This window comes from Amblyraja radiata, chromosome 1 (genome assembly GCF_010909765.2).
Source record: "Amblyraja radiata isolate CabotCenter1 chromosome 1, sAmbRad1.1.pri, whole genome shotgun sequence".
Taxonomy (NCBI): domain Eukaryota; kingdom Metazoa; phylum Chordata; class Chondrichthyes; order Rajiformes; family Rajidae; genus Amblyraja; species Amblyraja radiata.
Genome location: NC_045956.1, coordinates 100,539,598 through 100,563,141, shown reverse-complemented (window position 1 = coordinate 100,563,141; position 23,544 = coordinate 100,539,598). Strand labels below are relative to the sequence as shown.

Below are 23,544 nucleotides of genomic sequence, written 5' to 3'. Positions count from 1 at the left end.
AATTGTGAAGGATTTTCAAGCAATCCACCAGTCAGAAATGTTAAGTGAAGGAAACCTTGCTTGTATTGAATGTTTTATGTTGGTCTCGGACCGACACAAAACGCCCTTCCATCTCTATATCGTCTTAGCAAGTCGCTCAAGTATCAAGCTGCCATTCAGATCAATGTACGCAATACAGCACCCCATCTATTGGGCTGGTCCTGTGCCAAACTAGGTACAATGGGATTAGTGCTGCACCAGCTGCACTTTATAGTCTAATGCAGGTAGACAACAATGCTGGAGAAACTCAGCGGTGGAGGCAGCATCTATGGAGGGAAGGAATGGGTGACGTTTCGGGTCGAGACCCTTCAGACTGATGCAGAGTATTTACATAAATGCTATTCCTGCCATGTACACATGAATAAATTTAGCTTGGCCAATTATCGACTAATTAATCGAGTCAATCAGCTTTCCACCAAATACTTTGGCTGCTCGTCTCAATCGCTGCAGATCTGGTCCCAACTTGGACAAAGTAGGTAAACAGAAACTGTGAGAGTAATAACGACCAAAGATCATAGACAGGGGGACGAATGCAGCCGTGATTTGCGATTGGAACAATTGTCTGAATGGTGAGCTGAAAAATAAGTCGATGGATCAATAAATATATTGTGATGTACATTTTACTCGTTTTGATTAAAATAATTTATTTTATTTCATATAAAGGAATACGTCGGTCATACTCTGCAAGTTTCAAAATTACATTTTCCAGATAGAACCTACTTCTGTGAAGATGTATGAAACTGAATTGATACACACACGGTTTCTTTTTCACTTCATTCCCAACGAGCAATGGTTTAAGCGATTTTATTTCACTGACATCTCCACTTCACGGCCCATAAAACACGACTAACAATTCAGCCAAATGAGGTTAGTGAAATTAAATGACATCTGAACATCGGAAGTGAATCTCACAGTTTCTGATTAAAATTTTGGATGTTTCGATTACTCGGCTGAATAAATCGGATGTCCTCTGCTCGGCTACTGGTGGACCGATTGTTGTATGATTTAACGCTGTTTAATAATGTCCAATTACTGTTTAAATATTGGCTGACTCAGATTTCTCCTTCGTCTCGCGTAAAACGCAAAATCTTTGCACAAATTTTTATTTGGGGCTCCAATATTGGGAATTTTAAATCATTATGCCTAGGATTCGATCATTTTTAAACGTATTCGGGGATACTTCAGTGAGCACCATGGACGGCATCAAACCACAACTTTACCGTAAGCTGTTTATTACTTTCCATCGGTGGATGCTAGTGGTAATACCTCAACGCAATCTTCACCGCTTTTTAGCTGACTGTTTTTGATGTAGGACCTTAATGATCGACGCATTATAGTAACCCTGTGTATAATCATCGAATTGTGGACATCTGTGCCGGGATAGCCTTAGCCAACCCGTAAAGATAAAATACTTAAGACATCTCGGTCTGAAGAAGGGTCTCGACCCGAAACGTCGACTATTCATTTTCTCCAGAGATATTGCCTGACCCGCTGAGTTACTCCAGCTTTTTGTGTCTATACCTTCGGTTAAGTATTTATTGACCAGTAAATTCACATTGGGCACAGAGTGGATTACATTGTATGGTTAGATGTTCTAAATCTCCATATCTAAGTTTCCCCTTGGCTACTACCTGTAAACCCCACGCAAAGCTCCGTTCATCATTTATGTACTGCACATACTTGGTGCAGTTGATTGCTGGATGTGGATGTTTACAAAAAAAATACAATTCTGATACGTATCTTGATAAAATACTTAGTTTAACCTTCCAATGCTCCCCTAAATTATGATTTGCATCGGCCCAACAAACGAAATTCAGAAATCAGAAGCGTTGGCGTTGCACACGGCTGGTACATGTACCTCGTCTTTTATCCGTTGTCTTTTCTTTCTGCCGAGGTTACAATATTATCTTTCCCCGACTCTTGCGATGGAGATTCAATAATAAATAGTATGGATCCAGCAAAACTGTTCACACAATCGGAACTGGAAAACCGACTTGTTAGGGATGTCTTCGTGAAGTTGTAGGCTAAAGACCCAACTGTTTTATTTTCTTCTGCGTATGATAATAATCGCAGCAAACAGCACAGCGATCAGTAGGAGACATGATCCTAAAAATATAAATATTTGTTTCTCTCTTATAAACACACACACGGGACATTGGACCGGAATGTCTTTCTCGCGAGGGCAATGTTTACTGGTTGTTCCCAAAGGAAACCCATTGGCAATGATGAGTTTGTTGTAAAATTCTAATGAAGACTTTGGCTCAGAAGCATTGAGAAATCTCGAGGGCTGTTTATTTGTATGTTTATCCTTTAATGTCAAGGCAAAGTATCCTTTGACGTTAACTTGGTCCAGTAGATGCGCTGTGGACAAAAGCGAACATTTACTTTCTAGAATAAATCAAAACCCCATATTTCAAAACCATGTGGTTCTCGAGCGCACGGTGACTGCTCGGTCATGCTTCTCTGAACAAAAAGAAGACACAAAGTGCTGGAGTAACTCATTGGGTAGCATCTATGGAGAACATGGATGGGTGACATAGAAAATTGGTGCAGGAGTAGGCCATTCGGCCCTTCGAGCCTGCACCGCCATTCAATATGATCATGGCTGATCATCCAACTCAGTATCCTGTACCTGCCTTCTCTGCATACCCCCTGATCCCTTTAGCCGCAAGGGCCACATCTAACTCCCTCTTAAATATAGCCAATGAACTGGCCTCAACTACCTTCTGTGGCAGAGAATTCCAGAGATTCACCACTCTCTGTGTGAAAAATGTTTTTCTCATCTCGGTCCTAAAAGATTTCTCCCTTATCCTTTCGGGTCAGGACCCTTCTTCAGACTGAAATGTCCCATCAACTTATTCAGACTGAAAAAGGGTCCCGATACCAAAGGTCACCTATCCATTTTCTCCAGAGATGTCGCCTGACCCGCTGAGTTACTCCAGCACTTTGTGTCTTTTTTGTAAACCAGCTACTGCCGTTCCTTGTATGACTAAGCTTCTCTGACTGCCCGGTTGTAACCAGACTGAACAGAGTTCGCAACAGCGAGGCTTGAATTGTCCATCGAATTATTTTAATATTTCATAAAATTCCCCCACCGCACCACAAGCCCTGCCTCATATTACATTCTCTGAAGTCATCGATGGAATGAGGTGACCAAATAGGTAAGGAAAGGCGCGGTCTCTGTAGTTACCTTGAGGAGCAAACCAAGCTTGGCCCTTTTCCTCCACTCGTCAGCTGCCTGCACTAGTGTTGGAACTATTCACACTCGCCGTGCTCAGGTTGGAAAGGCGGGCACACTCCAAACTCTTATTGCTACGTATATATGTGCAGTGTCGAAGATATGGCAGTGAAACAGGCCATTCGGCCCAGCGAGTCCAAATCACCCGTGCACACTAGTTGTATGTTATCCTACTTTGGCTTCCGCTCCACGCACACTTGGAGCAATTTACAGAGGCCAATTAATCTACGTGGGAGAGAACCGGAGCACCAGGGGGAAGCCCACGCAGTCACAGGGAGAACGAGCAAACTCCACACAACCAGCTGCGCCACTGTGCCGCTGAGGGGAGGACAGGGTTGTGTTTTTATAATGATACATTTTGTCGTGGAATAGCCCTGGTGATAGGGTGAAATACAAACCCCACCAGCGCACTACAATCTATCCTAGATGTTCATTCTTCTCCCGAACCTGTCCCTTTCCTCTTATAGCAGGAATCATCGACCAACATCGCCAGTGGGAACTCTGTACCCCCTTTTTCTAAGTGTCACAGAAGCGAATAGAAGCAGAAATCAGTTGCCATATCCATCCTAGAGTTATAAAATGAACTGATGAATAAAATGAACTCCATCGACCCATCTGGTCCAAGCCCACCATTAAGCAGAGTGGCGCAGCGGTAGAGTTGCTGCCTCACAGCGCTTACAGCGTCAGAGACCCGGGTTCGATCCCGGCTACGGGAGCTGTCTGTACGGAGTTTGTACTCTCCATGTGACCTACGTGAGTTTTCTCCGAGATCTTCGGTTTCTCCCACACTCCAAAGCCATACAGGTTTGTAGGTTAGTTGGCTTGGTAAATGTAAACATTGTCCCTAATGTGTGTAGGATGGTGTTAATATGCGGGGGTCGCTGGTCGGCGTGGATCCGGTGGGCCGAATAGCCTGTCTCCGCGCTGTATTTCTAAACTAAACTAGACTAAAATTATACCAACTCCAATTGTATGCTCCCTACCAGGTTCTACAGCTCACCTACAAACAATACAGGGCAATTAACCCATCAAGCCGCGTGTGTACTGGATATGGGAGGAAAGCACATTAAGAGAGAGAATGTGTTTCTTCCCCAGCGACTGCACCCGAAGTTCAGGGTTGAAGCCAGTTCGCTGTAGTTCTGAGTTGACGGGTCCACTAGATGTGCCTGGTACTTCAGCAAATGCCTGTACCAGCCAAACCACATAGAAAACGCTCTTTACCCACTTTATTTATTGTTCTTTTAAAATCTCCAATTGGTTTAAATTTGTTAATGTGAGTTGGCATTCGCAGCTAACAGTGGACCTTAAATCTGATGTTTAGTTTAGAGAAACAGCGTAGAAACAAGGCCTTCGGCCCACCGAGTCCGCGCCGACCAGCAATCCCCCATACACTAGTTCTATCCTACACACTAGGGAGGATTTACACAAGGCAATTAACCTACAAACCTGCACGTCTTTGTCATTAGCCTTCATTGCCTTTATTTCCCCAAGTACAGTATTAGGACTCACCTTTCAACACCTCATTAATATAATGTTTATGGTAATATATTCGAAGCTCGTCGCTGATGGCGGGACTGTCCCAAACTCCATTTGCCGTGATGTAAATGTCCACATTTCCATATTGCAATTTGATCCATTTCAGAACCCTTCGTATCCCTGACGGCGTGACTGCCATCTCCGAGCGATAGTGGCGGCGGGAGGGGAAAGGGAAGAAAAGATGGGAGGGAGATGGGATTGTCAGCAAAGTCACGTCTCTCAGTAAGCTCCCGTCGTGATCCATTTCATACCTACTGCCAGTGTTAGGTTTGTGCACAAGTGGGTAAATGAGCCTTGTGGTGAAATGACTCAGTGCAAAAAAGTCTGCACTCCCCCTGATCATCTCTTTCTCCTCCCCACTGAAATGGAGCAAAAATGAACGCGTGAGATTTTTTCTATTTTTCATGAGGATGTAATCTCTCATAGTGTGTGGATAGTCGCCAGTTTTAAAAAATGGGATCTGCAAACCAGGCTATGTGGAACTGCAGAAGTCTCTGGGCAGCTTTCTGGTGGGATTCGAGGAAGGGGTTTGCTGGCTCCACCCAGTCAGCGCGCAGAGTGAGTGAGACCAGCCCATGGTACCTGTCCCTGAAGTCTCTGTTGTATGTATGCCACGCCAGGGCATGGGCGATAATCATGTTGTGTGCTGCCCTGTACGGCTCCAGGCTTCCCTCGACGTTCATGTTCGGTTCATGCATTGTGAGCCACAATTTAACCAAATCTCCAAATTCCTGGAAACACAATTTCGCGTAATCTTGGAAAGCCACGGCCGTCTGCTTATTGAGCCACCCTCCCTGTCTCAGCAGCGGTTTGGGCACGTCAACATCACGGTGTGTTGGATGATACAAAGTGACTGCGGAAGCAATGTTCAGCTTTAACAGCTCGCTGATGATGCAGCGGTAGTAACTCAGAATGCTTCTGTTGATATTGGAGCGGTCCCCGCGGGGTAATATCTGGGACCACTTGAAGGCGAAACTGAACTGAGTCACATTCATCTTTTTCACCAGCGCCACGTGTTGTTTGAAGTTGCTGAAATCAGTGCATTGAGCTGGACGGGGCCACTTGGTCACGCCCATGACTTTGTAAAGTTTCTGATCTCCACTGCAGTTCCAAATGTAAAGGCTGTGATCAACAAACTCGGGGGAAAAGATTGCTTTGTTTACCTGCAACAACAAAAAAGAAATACAGTAAACAAGAAGCCGGAACATAGAGTCTGAAGAAGGCCCCCCTCCCCCGACCCGAAAGGTAGACCATCGTTTTTTTCCAGAGATGCTGCCTGACCCGCTGAGTTACACCAGCATTTTGTGTCTATCTTTGATATAAACCAGCATCTGCAGTTCGTTGTTTCTACATAGAGTCACAGAGCTGTACATCACGGAAACAGGCCCTTCGGCCCACCCAGTCCAGGCCGACCAAGTTTGCATTCTGGACTAGTTTCTGGGCACTCACATTTCACTAGTTTAAGTTTCTGGGCACTCACATTTCAGAAGACCTCACATGGTCCACAAACACCACCGCGCTGGTCAAGAAGGCACAGCAACGACTGTTCTTCCTGAGGACATTAAAAAAGACTGGTCTGCCCCAACAGCTGCTGACAACGTTCTACCGCTGCACCACAGAGAGCATACTAACGTATGGCATCTCTGTGTGGTATCTCAGCTGCACGGAGGCGGAGAGGAGAGCTCTTCAGCGCGTCGTCAACAGAGCGCAGAGGATCATCGGGACAGAGCTACCAGCCTTGGAGGGCATCTACCACACGCGGTGCCTCAGGAAGGCCCTCAGCATCCATAAGGACTCATCACACCCCTGCCACGGTCTGTTTCAACTACTTCCCTCCGGCAGACGTTACAAGGCCTTCTACGCCCGAACCTCCAGACTCAGGAACAGTTTCATCCCAAGAGCTATAGCGGCTCTGAACCGGCCCTAATGAGTGCCCCCCCACCCACCCCCTTTGGACAGTCTCCCTCAGATGGTCACGTCAATCAATTCAGCTTGTTTATTTATGTATTGTATTTATTTACCTTTCCTGGACATCAGTGGAGCTGCACACTAAATCTCGTTGCACTGACGTGCAATGACAATAAAAGATATATTATTATTATTATTATTATTATTATTATTATTTGCCTGCATTTGGCCCATACCTCCCTAAATACTTCCTTTCCATATATCTGTCCAAATGTCTTTTGAAGTCGTAATTGTAACCGCTTCTATAGTTTTTACTGGCAGCTCATTTCCGATACAGACTTAACTCTGAGTGAAAAAAAAGATGCCCCTGAGGTCCCTCTTAAATCCCTCCCCTCTCTTCTTAAGTCTATGCCCTCCGGTTTTAGAATCCTTTACCCTGGGGAAATATTTATTGGTGCATTTTCAACTTCCATGCTAATCTCAAACTTTCCGCGGGAAAAGGTTCGATGAGGGTCACCTGCTTTGTGAAAGGGACGAAGATAAACACAAATGTAACTCAGCGTATCAGACAGCATCTCTGCTCTAATACAAGGCAGAGCGGTTCTTACCGGCAGCGCCGACTCTGCAACTCCCCAGGAGAAGTCACACGGAAACTGTCCATTCACACGGCGGCTGTCCTCGGTCATCGGAAATCCATTTTGTTCGATGATCTGTTTGTAGAACCGGGCGGAAGATTTTGCAATCCTGGATTTGTTTTTTGCTGCTGAAATCCACATAAAATAACCCTCGTGCGATGGTGTAGCCGAATTGCCACTCAAAGCCATCGAGTAGAGACCAGGCGGTGTATCCAAACACGTTGACTCCGTCAAAGCGGATAACTACCCGCAATAAAAATGTTTCATCAATGATCAAAGGGAACTGGGAGATTAATATAGCTTGTTTACAAAACTTCTTTATTACTATTTCATTATTTTCATTTTAACCGAGTGGTAACTCTGGACAAGTTCTCCATCTGGCACAATGGGATAATTTTTCACATTTGTTTCTAAATTATATTATTTTTCCCCTTGTTGAGATAAAGAACTTGATTCTTTGCGAGTGCCAGACAGTGGGTGAGTGAGGGAGGCAGTGTGGGTGATAATGAAAGGGGCAATGCAGCTGACAATGAGCAAGGGAGTGAGTGATCAAGTCAAGTCAAGTCAAGTTTATTCGTCACATACACATACGAGATGTGCAGTGAAATGAAAAGTGGCAATGCTCGCGGACTTTGAGCAAAAAAACCAAACAACCAAACAACCAAACAAACTACAAACAGAATGGAACAGTCACATATTCTTTTACATATTAAATATTGTGGGCGGAAGGAAAAAGGGAAACAAAAACTGCAATAAAAAAAAACCCAGTAGAGTGGTACTGTAAAAGTTAGTCCCTGGAGCGTGAGAGAGGGAGTGATAGCGAGAGAAGCAACGTGTGTGGGAGAGGAAGTGAGTGATAATGAGGGAGGGAGTGAGTGATGGTAAGAGCAGGGTGACTTTGAGAGGTGTGAGGAGGTAACAATGAGAAGGAATGGGTGAGAGTGAAAGAGGTGGCTGAAAGTGAGAAGGGATTAGTGCAGGGTCATAAAGAAGAGGGTGATAGTGAGAATGAGTGGTTGAATGAGAGGGAAGTAAGTGAGTAACTAAGCGAGGACTGGCTGCTTGTGAAACACGACTGGGTAATGGCGAGAGGAGGGGAGTGAGTAAACGGTGAAACGGCAGCTTGGATGGTAGTGAGAGTGGATGCTCGTGAAAGGGTGAGAAGGTGATAAAGAAGGCGAGGTAGTGAGTGAGAAGGAAAGTAGTGATAGTGCAGGAGAAGTTGGTGATAGCAAGCAAGAAAGATACAATTAGACACAAGGAGCCGCAGATACAAACATGACACCATGTGCTGGAGTAACTCAGCGAGAAAAATACAAAAGGCTGTGAGATAAGGAGAGAAGATGCACAAAATGTGAAGCTAGAGGAAGGGTTATAGGTGGAGGGGTACGGGAGGGAGTGGAAAGAGTGAAGAGATATTGGGAGAAATTGGTGTGCATCAGGGTGGGGCACTGGGAAGAGAGGGAAAAAAGGAGGGGGTGTTGTGGGTTATTTACCTAAAAACGGAGAAATCGGTGTTCATACCGTTGGGTTGTAAGCTACCCAAGTGGAATATTAAGTACTGTTACTTAAGTTTTCATGTAGCTTCCTCGCTGACTGTGGAGGAGGCCAGGGTCAGAAAGGTCAATATGGGAATCGGAAGAGGAGTTAGCAACTGGGAGATCCGGCAAATCTTGGTGGATGAGCGCAAGTGTTCAGCGAAACGGTCGCCCAGTCTACTTTTGGGCCCGCTGATGCAAAAAAAATGTTACTCCATGAGCACTGAATGTGGTACGAACGATAATGAAGAGTTAATGTTGATGATGAAAGAATGGTAGATACTGAGGAGTAGATACTGAGGGAAGATGTAGTGATGGAGACACAAGGAACTGCAGATGCTGGAACCGTGAGCAAAACACAAAGTGTTGGAAGAAGCCAGCGGGTCAGACAGGCAGCATCTGTCGAGGGAATGGCTACGTTACATTTCAGATCAGAGCCCTTTCAGAGACTGATTCATGAAGATGGAGTCATGGTAGCAAGGGAATGGGGATAGGGTGACAGAGTGAGATTAGAATGGATGATGATAGAATGCAGAGTGAGTACTGTAAAAAAGTAACAAAGGAGTTGTGGGTGTATCGTAAGTGAGAGATTCAATAGAAGTAGCAGAAAAGGGGAAACTGAAAGAGAAAATGAAGCAAAGAATATAAAAGCAAACTGATGACAATGAAAGGGGAGGTACCAGAAGAATGAAGAGAAAAATAATATTTGGCTGAATTTATGTAGGGGCGGGTGCATCTAACATATTTCTGGGCATCCAGAACAGTTTTAGGGAAAGCAAACTGGAACCATATAACATAATTTGCAGTCTAGGCAATTGTCTGGGAATGACCAAACAACCTTCGTCCCTAAACTTGGTCTATGATATTGGAGGTACATGGGGCAATGGTGAGGAATTCCCATGATATACATTGTCTCAACAAGCTCCTTTCCAACCGGACTCCAGGTGAATCTTAATGATGCAATTTTATTAATCAATCTTAATGATGGAAATTTTTAAGGTCTGCTCTACAACACTTGCGTCGGCAGAGAGACACAAGAGCATAAGAAATAGGAGCAGTGCTTTACCTCTCGTGCCCGTCCCACCATTCATTAAGATTATGGCTGACCTTGTAGCTCAGAGTCACTTTACTGCACTAATGACTGAGTATAAGTTGATTCCTCGGGTCCTGGGGCTATGCAGTGCCACCTTTGCTAATCACTCTTCAGCGACCCACATCACTAATCCAGCTTGGTTGAGGGCTGCAGTCATTGGCACCTGTTATACTGCAACACCATTGCCTGAATTTAAGCGCCTTCATTGCCAGTGTCGGAAAATAATTCCCATCCATTGAATTTTCCAAAGAGGTTGCTTGTGTGGGGCTCCCTGTGAAAAATCCTTTAGTTTTGCAAAATAAGGTACAGTTTCACAGGGCCAATTGGGTTGTGGCAGCCCCAATTGAGTTCACAGGGCACAAATGCAGTGAAGAGACAAGAGGATTCCATCAGTCTGAATAAGTTTCAAACCCATGCCAGAAGTGGAAGAACTGTGCAACAACTAATTCAATTGGAAAACACTAATCTTCAATTCTGCTCATTGATTCAGGAATATTACTTGAATGTGCATGAGGGGTAAAAGTTGTTGGTAAATCAGTCCCATTTCAATCCTGTTAATGCAATAAAATAGTCACACCTTTAACCTAATATGCATAATCCAGCCTCAATCATTTATCAGAACAGAAATGACTATAACACAGTGGTCTGTTGAGTTTCTGTTACGACAATTTGAATGCACTTACCTTTTAACAACTCATTTATGAATTTCTTCATGAGATAAATAGCAATTGTGTCTTCTGTTTTTACAACATTATCAGAAAACCATCCATTCTCCGCGATGAAGATCCTTGGGTTATTGTATTCCATCTTAATCCAGTTCAAGACTTGTCCAAGGTGCAGCGATAGATGATCTTTAAGTTTGAGAGTATCTTCCAATAATCGGAAGTTATATGGCCCAAACGAGAATGCAAAGAAGTCTGCAGTTCCATTGATGAAGTACTTTTCTTTATCAGTGAACATAGGCAGAGAAGGATTGGTTTGTGTTTTCAAGCTCTCTGGGTAGTCACCATCTACAAAGATTGGTTTGGCAAACCAGCCCAGCATCATGTCCATGGATCTCTGGAAATTCTTGTAGTTGTAGTTCTCATTCTTTGGTTTAATCCAATGGGATCCCAACACGATGGACACAAAACCTTTCTGAGACTTGCGAAATTGTTTATCATATGTGTGCCAGACTTTTGCATGTGCCTGCAAGAAGAAAACAATGGAACACTGAAATATTAGTAGATTCAAAACCTCATCTGAATTCCACACACCCCCTCCCCAACGCAACCACCACCCCCTCCTCTTGTTCCCTTCCAGCCCTGCTTTACCTTTTCACTTCTCTTTTTTCTTTATTTGACCCCCTTTTGTCTCCTTTTCATCTCTAGCCTTTGTCCACCCATCTGACAATGAAAACATCTTCACCTGTATCCACCTATCACTTGCCGGGCTTTATCCCACCAGTTTCTAAATTTATTATTTTCTCCACAAATACATGCCATAGTGTAAATATCTTCCTTGAAGGAAAATAGAGAGGGTTGTCTGACAGGCAATCGAAATTCCAGGAATAATGTCCTTCATTCCCAGTGGTCTCCTTAAACACTACTCTTCATGGCAGATTGAATTCCAGGATCATTCCTTTTATATGTTAATACAGTACATAAATGCAGGTTGTATTTAAAATGTAACTTCAGAGAGCTTTGCTAATAGATGACGTTACCTCCCTGAATACTTTCCCTTCAAAATCCAAGCATGTTTTCTGGATTATGTGACTGAAGGCAGAGTACAGATACTCAAGCACCTATAGATTGTGGTCAAACATGGAGAGAACAAGGAGGAAATGAGAGAAAAAAAAATATACATAAAATGTTCTCAGGCTGTACACTAGGTCTTACTTGCTGTCTGAATCTTTCTATGAAGAGGATTGGAAGATTTAATTTGGAATTAGCTTCCCAGCTGTAGATCAGTACCAAACAGTCCAAAATATTCCTTTAATAAGTGTGAGTTCCAGAGGGCAAGCAGTTCGCACCTAACCTTGCTCTGCACCTAACCAGAAACATTGTATAAAGTGGGAAGCCTGCTACACTCTTCTTCAAACACATTCTCTTGTTTCATTTATGTTTTTTCCTATTTCCTTATTGATTGCTCATTTTAATTTTAGGAGCTGTCTATTGTTGAGAATTAAGGTGTTTTTTTTAAACGTATATTGCTCTATTCTGTTCCTCCAGAAACAATGGGGTTTCTCTGGTATGTCCCATTCCACTATGGTAAGAAGGGATCTGGGGATACTCAATAATAGTTCAATGCTTGGTTTCACCATTATGTTGGAAAATATTTATTTATGGGCTTTTGGGCCAAAAAGGTGGCCACTTCCTTGCCCGAGTTTGTTGAACAATGTATCAAGTGTACAGAATGTATACACAGGATTTAGCTGCCATATAACGTGACGAACCACAGACTTTGCATTGATTGAAAGCGCCTTGTAGGGAATGGACTCATTCATTCTGCACCAGCAGCCAATCTCAAAACTGAAGGTACACAAAAATGCTGGAGAAACTCAGTGGGTGCAGCAGCATCTATGGAGCGAAGGAAATAGGCAACGTTTCAGCCCGAAACATTGCCTATTTCCTTCGCTCCATAGATGCTGCTGCACCCGCTGAGTTCTCCAGCATTTTTGTGTACCTTCGATTTTCCAGCATCTGCAGTTCCTTCTTAAACAAATCTCAAAACTGATACGTTTCCATAATGACCAAGTTACAAGATTAGGCCATCAGTCCTTCCAGCCTGCTTCACCATTCAACGTGATCGTGGATGATCTTCCAACTCAGCACCATTTCCCAACACCATCCGCATATCCCCTAATACCCTAAACATTCAGAAATTAAACTCTGTTTTGAGCTAACCAGTTGGCCCCATAGCAGAAGCGTCTATGGCGCGGGGCTGGAAACTGGAAGTACCCTGAGCTAATTCTGTGACTACCATCATCTATTGCAACTAGTAATGGCTCCCACTGATTGTCGCCGGACAATTCAGGTCGGACAATGACAGTGATGTCAACATTTGAAACATGAAGATGGACACGAAAGAAAAAGCTAGTCAGATAACACTGATCCCATTGCTCTCCAGTGCAGTTAATTCCCAAGATTCACCAGCCTCTGAGCGAAATAATATTTCTCCTGGACCACTATCCAGCCTCTCTCTTATTCTATGACTTCTCTGTTTTTATACTCATATACCTCTATTGATGAGGCCATACCAATCATTTTTCAACTTATCCTGCAACTTTCAACAAAACACAAAGTGCTGGAGTAACTCAGTGGATCACACAGCATCTGTGGAGGGAATGGATAGGTTGACACTTCTGGTCGGCACACTTCAAGGTTCCAGTATTTACAGTTCCTTACGTTTGCGATTTTCAATGACATGTGCTCCCACAACCTGCCAGGTAATGCCCCTGTCCCACTTAGGAAACCTGAATGGAAACCTCTGGAGACTTTGCGCCCCACCCAAGATTTCCGTGCGGTTCCCGGAGGTTGCTGGTGGTTGCCGGAGGTTGCAGGTAGTGGAAGCAGGTAGGGAGACTGACAAAAAGCGTCGGAAACCGCACGGAAACCTTGGGTGGGGCGCTAAGTTTCCACAGGTTTCCGTTCAGGTTTCCTAAGTGGGACAGGGACATACCTCTGCTCCTGCACTCGTTTTAGACCAGCAGCCTTAATTTTATATGTCTTCTCATTCTTCCTACCCAAATGCATCACCACACATTTTTCTGCATTAATCGTCACCTGCCATGTGTCAGCCTATTCCACCACTCAGTTTATATCCTGTTGCAATTTCTCTCTGTGTTTCACAATACTGGCAACTTTTGCAACATTCACAAATTAAGAAACTGCGGCTTGCATCTCCAAGGTTAAATCATTATTATAGATCAAAATAGCAATGGCTTTAACACTAGTCAAGGGCGGATATCAGTATCACTATTCACCTACCTCCAGTCTGAACAGCAACATTTCACCGGAACCTCTGTTCCCTGGTACTTAGCTAGTTTTGTATCCATGTTTTCAGTGTCCTTTTAATGCCACATGCTTCAACTTTCCTGATAAGCCTGCTACACCACATTTGTGATGTACATCGCCACAAAGGGATTGACTATGTATCAATTGTACCTGTGATCTCTTCAAAAACATCGTATCAAATTGGTTAAATACGATTTTCCTTTGACAAATCAATGTCTTAATTAATCCACTGAGTCCAGGAAGGATTAAAACAGGCTTTTCAGCTAAAATGTTGTTGGTGAACAGGCTCTATCTCGAGCAAGCAAGCTTGCCTAGAAAAGCAATTAAGTGCTTCGGAAATTGACTGGCCTTGGAAGGACTAGTAAATCATGAGGCCTCAGATCAGACAGTGTCAGGGGCATATAGTACTGAAGTAAGACAAGACAAACCTTTCTTCCCAGAGGTCGAATCTAATATAATAAATATAATACACGATAAAGCTTTATTTATCCTAGGAGGGAAATTGATCTGCCAACGGACGGTCATAAAACACAAAATACATGAAAACCCGGCAACGACCCCGTCAGCTGCAGCAGAGTTGGGGACAATCTGGTTCCTCCGCCCACCCAGTGTCACTGACCGCGCTGCACCAGCACCGGCACCCCGACCGGCACCCCGACCCCCCGACCGGCACCCCGACCCCCCCACCGGCACACGACCCCCTCACCGGCACCCCGACCCCCCCACCGGCACCCCCACCGGCACCCCGACCCCCCCACCGGCACCCCGACCCCCCCACCGGCATCCCGACCCCCCCACCGGCACACCGACCGGCACCCCGACCCCCCCCACCGGCACCCCGACCCCCCCACCGGCATCCCGACCCCCCCACCGGCACCCCGACCGGCATCCCGACCCCCCCACCGGCACCCCGACCGGCACCCCGACCCCCCCCACCGGCACCCCGACCCCCCGACTGGCACCCCGACCCCCCCCACCAGCACCCCGACCCCCCGACTGGCACCCCGACCCCCCCCCACCGGCACCCCGACCCCCCCACCGGCACCCCGACCCCCCCCACCGCACCCCGACCGGCACCCCGACCCCCCCACCGGCACCCCGACCCCCCCCACCGGCACCCCGACCGGCACCCCGACCCCCCCACCGGCACCCCGACCCCCCCACCAGCACCCCGACCCCCACCACCGGCACCCCGACCGGCACCCCGACCCCCCCACCGGCACCCCGACCCCCACACCGGCACCCCGACCGGCACCCCGACCCCCCCACCGGCACCCCGACCCCCACACCGGCACCCCGACCGGCACCCCGACCCCCCCACCGGCACCCCGACCGGCACCCCGACCCCCCCATGGCACCCCGACCCCCCCACCGGCACCCCGACCCCCCGACTGGCACCCCGACCCCCCCACCGGCACCCCGACCCCCCCACCGGCACCCCGACCCCCCCACCCGCCCCCCGACCCCCCCACCGGCACCCCGACCCCCCCCACCAGCACCCCGACCCCCCCCACCGGCACCCGACCCCCCCACCGGCACCCCGAACCCCCCACCGGCACCCCGACCCCCCACCGGCACCCCCGACCCCCCCCACCGGCACCCCGACCCCCCCCACCAGCACCCCGACCCCCCCACCAGCACCCCGACCCCCCCCACCGGCACCCCGACCCCCCCACCGGCACCCCGAACCCCCCACCGGCACCCCGACCCCCCCACCAGCACCCCGACCCCCCCCACCAGCACCCCGACCCCCCCACCAGCACCCCGATCGGCACCCCGACCCACCCATGGCACCCTGACCCCCCCCACCGGCACCCCGACCCCCCCCACCGGCACCCCGACCCCCCCACCAGCACCCCGACCCCCCCACCAGCACCCCGATCGGCACCCCGACCCACCCATGGCACCCTGACCCCCCCCACCGGCACCCTGACCCCCCCACCGGCACCCCGACCCCCCCCACCGGCACCCCGACCACCCTCCGTCCCCCCCACCCCCGATCCCCCCCCCCCCCGGCCGCGGGGCCAGACGGGCCGGGGTCCGCGAGTGTGGAACCAGTCAGCGTGGAGTCCGGATGCTGGGACAGAAGACGGGCCCGCTGTACTGGCATCCATAGTAAGTGCTTACCTGACGTTCACCGCTTGTACTCCAGAAGGCGTTGCATGGCAACAGTACAGGTTACAGGTCGTGCCCTCGACTGCCGTGCAACCTCCCTATATATTCTAACTTTGCTAACCAACCTCCTGTGTGGGACTGCACCAAAAACCTTCAGCTAAATAGTGGGGTTACATTAGCTTTTCTTTAGTGTGTGGGGACCACTACAGTATACACAGGCGGCATAGTGGTGCAGGGTAGAGCTGCGGGTGCGATCCTGACTATGGGTTCTGCCTGTGCTGTGTCTGTACGTTCTCCCTGTGGACGCATGAGTTTTCACCGGGTGCTCTGATTTCTTCCCACATTCCAAAGGTTTGTAGGTTATTCTGTAAATCTCCTCTAATGTGTAGGATGCGAAAGTGGGATAATATAAACTGGTGTTTGCGTGACCGATGGTCAGCGTGGACTCGATGGGCCAACGTGTGTAGGAAAGAACTGCAGATGCTGGTTTAAATAGACGGTGGACACAAAATGCTGGAGTAACTCCGTGGGACAAGCAGCATCTCGAGACGTTTCGAGTCGAGACCCTTCTTCAGACCCGAAGACTCGACCCAAAATGTCATCCATTCCTTAGCTCCAGAGATGTTGCCCACTGAGTTACTCCAGCATTTTGTGTCCACCTTTGATGGGCCAAAGTGCCTGTTTCAATGTTGTTTTTTAAGAGATATAATGTGGAAAAAGGCCCTGCAGCCCACCGAGTCTGCGCTGACCAGCAATCACTCATACACTAGTTTTATCCTGCACACTAATGACAATTTACAGAAGGTTGGAGTGATCCCAGGCAAGGGATCGGCTCCGAGGTTAAGTCCACTTCCCGCGGTGGGGCTCAAGTCAGTCCGAGGAGGCCTCCAGCTCTATTGGCGGTAGGCCGCAGAGCGACCAGAGATGCGACCCGGAAAACAATCGCATCTCTGGCAAGGTAAGAAACTGAAAAAAAGTTTCCCTCCTCACCCACATAATACAAACCAGAGAACATTTACACAAACTTTCAATGCACACTAAAAATTAAAGAAAAGCAATCTTGATTAATGGAGGAAAACCGATTTAATATTGGAGAGGTTGGGAAGATAAAGCACTACTTCATAAAATGCTGATCTACTGGACTTGTGCGTGTTTCTTTTAACATTGCATAAAATATGTCCTATTTAATACAAAATTACTTCAATCAGTTTTTCGAATGGATTTATGGATGAGACTGAGTAAATGGGATTTAGAATCCATACATGTCTGACAGCACAAAAAATTGCTGGTATAGTAAGAAGAAAATCTTAAAACAAACACAGTTAATGGCTGAAAATAAGCATTCAGCCTCTTTTCCGCAGCTCACTAATATGGATTGATAAGAACGTCAATGATCTGATTCCTGAAGCACATTGGGGAGTCAGGATATTGATTGAACAACAAATGACATTTGTGTAGTGATTCAAAAATTGCTGAGAAACTGTGCGAGGGGAACACAGCTCTCAGTCTCAATCTTTGAGATGGGAAACTCCAAATTAATTTATAGAGTCAAAGAATCTTAAAGCCACACAGCACAGAAACAGGCCCTATGTCCCGCCATGGTGACTATCAAGTCCTACCTATACCCCATAAAGCCTTACCAACACCAATCTCATTTACCAGAACCTGTTCCATGACCTTCTCTTATTCAAGCTCTTATCTGGATTCTTTTTAAATGTTATAACATTCTCCGCCTCCACCAACCACCCACGGAAATGCATTCCAGATTACAATCGTTCCCTGGATGAAAAAAATCTTTCTCAGATTTTCTCAAAAACCTCTTACCCCATACCTAATCCTATGTCCCTCTGCCAATGTCCCTCCTTTGCTTCTGTCAGGTCTCCCCTCAGCTTCCTCCGCTCCAAGGAAACAAGCCTTCCCAGTCTCTCCTCATAACTAAAACTGTAGGACACATGCAATGAATGGTAGGAACCTAAGGAGTATTGAGGAACAGAAAAGCCTTAATGTGTGTCTGAAAATGGCAGCATAGAGGTACAATGTTGAAAAATTTAAACGTAATATTGGCCATGATATGGAATATATGAGTGGAGGGTGCTGGTACATTATTATAAAACATTCGTTAGATGACCGCAGGAGTACTGCGTACAGTTCTGATTATCAAATGAGAGGAAGGGAATGATTGCACTGGAGAGGCTGCAAATGATATTCAGCAAGAGTTTCCCTGGGGAGGAGCATTTTAGTGTCCTAGGCCTCCCAAAGTGCACCACCTCACATTTCTCAAGATTAAATGCCATCTGCCATTGTTTTGCCCTTCTTACAATATCAGCCTGTAGACTAAAAGCATCCTCCTCACTATCAACAGCACCATTGATTTTCATAACTTCTGCAAATTTAGTTATTGTACCTGCTGTCACAGGAATCATTCATGTATAGTGCGGATCCCAGTGGTGCACCACTGGAAATGGATTTACAGTCACAAAACAATTACTTTACCATAGGTACACAAAAATGCTGGAGAAACTCAGCGTCTATGGAGCGAAGGAAATAGGCAGGGTTTCGGCCCGAAACTTTGCCCATTTCCTTCGCTCCATAGATGCTGCTGCACCCGCTGAGTTTCTCCAGCACTTTTGTATACCTACGATTTTCCAGCATCTTAAACAAATAAATTACTTCACCATGGTCCTCTGTCTTTTATCACCAAGCTCATTTAGGATCCAATTTGCTAACTTGCCCTGGATCCCATGGGATTTTGTCAAGGGCCTTAATGAAGTTCATGCAGACTACATTAACCATATTGCCCTCACCAGAATGCTTTGTTACTTATTTGAAAAATGCTATCAAATTGGTCAGACAGCATCCTTCCCATGTTATATTTGATTAATCCCTGCCTTTCTAAGTGTAGATGAATCTTATCCCTCAAAATCTTCTCCTATAACATTTCCTACACTGACTTTAGACTCCCAGGCCTGCAGTTATTTAGGTTATTTCTGCTGCCCTTCTTGAATAAAGGCACTGCAATAGCTCTCCTTCGCTCACCCAGTTCCTCACCTCTGACCAACAACAATTTAAAAATCTCTCTCCTCCCTTGCTTGCCAGGCAGATTGGGATACATTTCATTATGCCTTGGTGAAATATCCTCCTTAAAGACCACAAAATTATCAAACATCTCCCCATTTTAAAATCTAGATCTTGTGTGACACACAGGACTACATCCGCTGCTCTGCAATTTCTTGCCGTCTTGGGCAGAGCTGTTGTCAAACCAAGCTGTGATGCACTTGATAGGATGCTCTCTACAGTGCATCTACAGAAGTTGGCAAGAGACATGCTGTCCTCTGTAATCATTAAATATGATTTTAACGTAATTGTCCTTGTTATCCAGATATTCCAGTGATGAGCGTATGAGTGGAATATCCTGGTATTCCAGCTATGAGATGACATCTGCCATGGACCTGTTGCAAGCAGCCAACATAATCAATGACCAATTACATCCTGGTCATTAGGCAGTAGATACCAAAGCTTGAAAGCACAAATCATCAAATTCTGGAATAGCTTCTTCCCCACTGTTATCAGACTATTAAACAGTCCTCTCATAAGATAAAAGCATAGTCCCGATCTCACAATCTATGCATTTCAAATCTACACGTAAAAAACAAAATTGCCCTTTGTAACAGTAATGCTATAATGCTGTAACACTATGTTCTGCACTCTGGTATGTTTCTCTTTGCAACACCTATTGTATGTGTATAATGGTTTGATTGTACCCATGTACAGTATTTTACTGGATAGCATCCAAACAAAGTTTTTCACCATATCTCAGTGCAGTGATATTGAAATTAGCCTTCTCCCAATTCAGGACCTTAATTTCCATATCAACCTTATCCCTTTCCATAACTAAAAACCACTATCTACAAAGTACTCTTCCACTGAGAAATCAGCCACTTGCCCGGCTACATTCACTAGGATTAGGACTAGATCTTCCATTTGTATTTTTGGACTATCTTTGTTCCGGCTGAAAAGCACATCCTTAATGGGCTGTAAAAATTCTGCACTCTCTATGGTTTTCACACTAAAGCAATCTAGTTGATTTCCTTCTGCTATAACCCTACTACACTTACATTTACATAGAACATTTAAACTCCAAAATATCCGTGTATGCTTCACAAAATAGAAGAATAGTGAAGGCCATGGTAGATTTGGACAGGGACTGAGAACAAAACTGCCAGAGGTCAGTGAGTAAATCAAATGCAACACAATCACATAAATATAATCTAGTCGCAAGGGTAAACTAATCTTTCAGTGTGAAATGTGAGAGTGCCTGCCATTCTCTTTAGTTATGATTCCAGATTGGACGTTCCTTTACTTACAAAGCAGGTGGTTTATTTGGGAGCAAAATATCTTTAATAGTCACCGAGAGAATAGATATTTAAGGACTCCAAAACAATGGAAGTAATTTCAGTTTAAATGTTTACCTTAATCATGTTGTGCCCCACAGTATACATAGCTGCAAGATTATTTCTCTGTCCCGGGGGATAATTTCCTGTTTTATACCCATGCCAGGCGATCAGGAAAGGATTGTGGATTGTGATCCAGAATTTAACACGATCCCCAAATGTCTGAAAGCAGAATTTGGCGTATTGGTTAAATATGTCAACCATAGCCTGGCTGGTCCAGCCTCCGTGTTGTTCTTGCAATGCGAAGGGCAGGTCCCAGTGGTAGAGGGTGACAATGGGAGTAATGTTCCTCTGGATCAGGGAGTCAATGAGTGTATTGTAGTACTGGAGGCCCTTGACGTTGACAGATTCTACTTCTCCATTTGGAAACAAGCGGGGCCACGAGATGGAGAAAAGATAAGAGGAGACACCCAGGAATTCAAGGGCCTCCAAGTCCTTCTCCAAGAAGGTGTAGCTGCTGCTGGAGATATCCGCGGTGGTGTTGTTGAATCTGGAAAACTCGTTGTGAGTGAAGAGATCCCAGACAGAGGGTCCTTTCCCATCCTTCTTCCAACCTCCCTCAATCTGAAACGCAGAGCTCCCCACGCCCCATAGAAAGTTTGCAGGAAAGGAATCGTACAGAAAACGCTTGCTGTTCTTCATATAGTCGTGGTTCCATTTCTCCCAGACGACTTTCCCCGCCCCTGGTTCGCCTTGGACAGTGGCGCTTCCTCCAAGTAAGAGTAGGGTTAGGAGAAGCCTCCTTAAGCCACACTCGTTCATCGTGTGCAGGTAGATCCCGGTCAGTTCATAGTGCTATAAACATCACCGAACCCCAGTAGCATTATTCCGAGAATGAGCCTAGCGCTAGTTTAACTTGGTGGTTATATCTGATCCCTGTCAATTATTAGCTTTGCCTGGACTTCCAGATATGGGCTGTTTAATCATTGTTGCCGAGACAGCGGATAGGTCCGTGTCACAATTCATCATTTGCGAAGATGCAACCTTACTGGAAAATTAGTAGCACAAGGCACGAATAATGAATTATTATCAACGCATCTTTTATTTACCTCTCCCTCAGTACAATTATCTGTCCTTGATTGATCGGGGTGCAGTACCACGTAAGGCATTGTACACTATCTGTGAAGCCTCTCCCCCACACACGCGAGAATCATGCGATATATTTGCGCAAACAACATCAGATCGCATGTTCTCTCTTTGTCCAGTTCCCGAAACTGCTTTGGTGTATTATCGGATTTTGTTGTTGTTGCTTTCTTACTTCAGGCTCCGAAGAATGAGGTTAACTGATGATCGCCTCTGCCGTTATCCTCTCGCAATAAACGTATCTGTTTGTAGAAGCGGGTGGGATTCCGCACAGTGATGCCCAAAGATCATAGTACCTTTGGTGATGCCTGCCTGTCCCAAGCACATGGAAGAGTACAGCACAGGAGCGGGCCTGGAGATACGGGAAGAAAGATGAGGCAAGTTCTGACCCCGAGGATGCCACTTGACTCGAGACTTCTGTTAAGATTTGACAAGCTGTGTAGAACAAGTTGGACCAGCGACGCAGGGGACACCTGGAGAACCTATGAAGATACTTCAAGAGTCAGTCACACCAAGGCAGAAGAGGCAAACAAGCACAGTTATGAATTGATCAAAAGCAAAACGGTGGAAATATCCAGCCAACCAGTGTAGGTTTGATTGAGACACAGTTTGAAGTTCAGCCCAATGGCCATCAGAACATATAGATTGGGATCAGTCTTTAGAGGGACCTGAAGCAGTTAATTGATCTGGTTGTAACAGAATTCCGAAGCTCTGAAACTTCAGGGAACGTGTGTAGGCTGACTTATGCAGCCAGAAAGAACCTTGAAATATCACTTGTATTTGCTCACATCTCTATAATGTACGCCTTCTAACCGCCGACGCCAATTGAAAGGGAGAACAAAATTTCGTTTCGTTTATTGTACCGAGGTACAGTGAGAAGCGTTTGTTGTGTGCTAACCAGTCAGCAGAAAGACAAAACATGATTGCAACCGAGCCATTTACAGTGTGTGGTTACATGATAATGGCACAACGTTTAGTGCAAGGTAAAGTTATTAACTTGCAACTATAAACTGTTTTTGTCTCCACCGAGGCAGCCTGATTTGCTGAGTATTTGAATTTGCCGTTGTTATTCTAGCAAACAAAACAGTTTATTTCTAAAATATATCATACCGTTGTATATTTTAGAAGCTGTATGTTCCCGACAAAAGAGGGTCCAGAGGGAAGAGAACAGAGGACGTGAAGGACAGAAACTAGTTGAGAGACATTCTTCGAGAGATACAATTACGATTGAGAGAAATAAAAGGTGAGTGGAGCAACATAAGGCAGAGAAGGGGGGTGTATATGGATTGGTTGGAGGGAAGAAGAAGGGGCAGCCATGGGAGTAGAGAAGTGGTTGGAAGCTCCGCTCTATGATCTTTGGTTGGAAGGGCAAAGAATCTCGAGGACTTGAAAAAACTATTGGATGCTATTGGAGAAGGGAATCGAAGTAAGCACAAGGTAATTGTGAGAGAGATGTTATTGATAGATACAGCATGGACACAGGCCACCGAGCCAACGACGACCACTGATCACCGTTCACATTAGTTCCATGTTATCCTACTTTCTCACCCACTCCCTGCACACAATCTACGGCCAATTAACCTACCAACCAGAATATATATGGAATGTAAACCGGAACCCCTGCAGGAAACCAACAGGGGAGAATGTGGAAACTCTAGGCAGACAGGACCAGAGGTCAGGATCGAACCCGCGTCTCTGGTGCTGTGACCCAGCTGCTCTACTAACTACGAAGGAGATCAATGGTGACACATCTCATACAGGCACCAGGAACTTGCCAATAATGGTGCTACTATGCTCCTGGCACATACTGCTAAAAACAACAACCTCGCAAGGACAGAGAAGCCAGAGTTAAGTAAAGAATTGTGTAAGAAGGTAAGAATTAAATGAAGACATTCTGAGAGTGAATATCCTTG

The 23,544-nt window shown here is 46.0% G+C and overlaps 1 protein-coding gene across 1 annotated transcript; it reads right to left on the bottom strand.

The window, feature by feature from the left end:
- Positions 1–662: 662 nt before the first annotated feature.
- klb (klotho beta) lies at positions 663–21,399 on the bottom strand. The gene is given in 7 exon segments (XM_033027143.1): positions 663–2,400; positions 4,787–5,264; positions 5,266–5,976; positions 7,330–7,473; positions 7,475–7,599; positions 10,671–11,175; positions 20,567–21,399. Coding segments are annotated over 7 exon segments (3,027 nt in total). The 5' UTR covers positions 21,311–21,399; the 3' UTR covers positions 663–2,080.
- Positions 21,400–23,544: the final 2,145 nt, after the last annotated feature.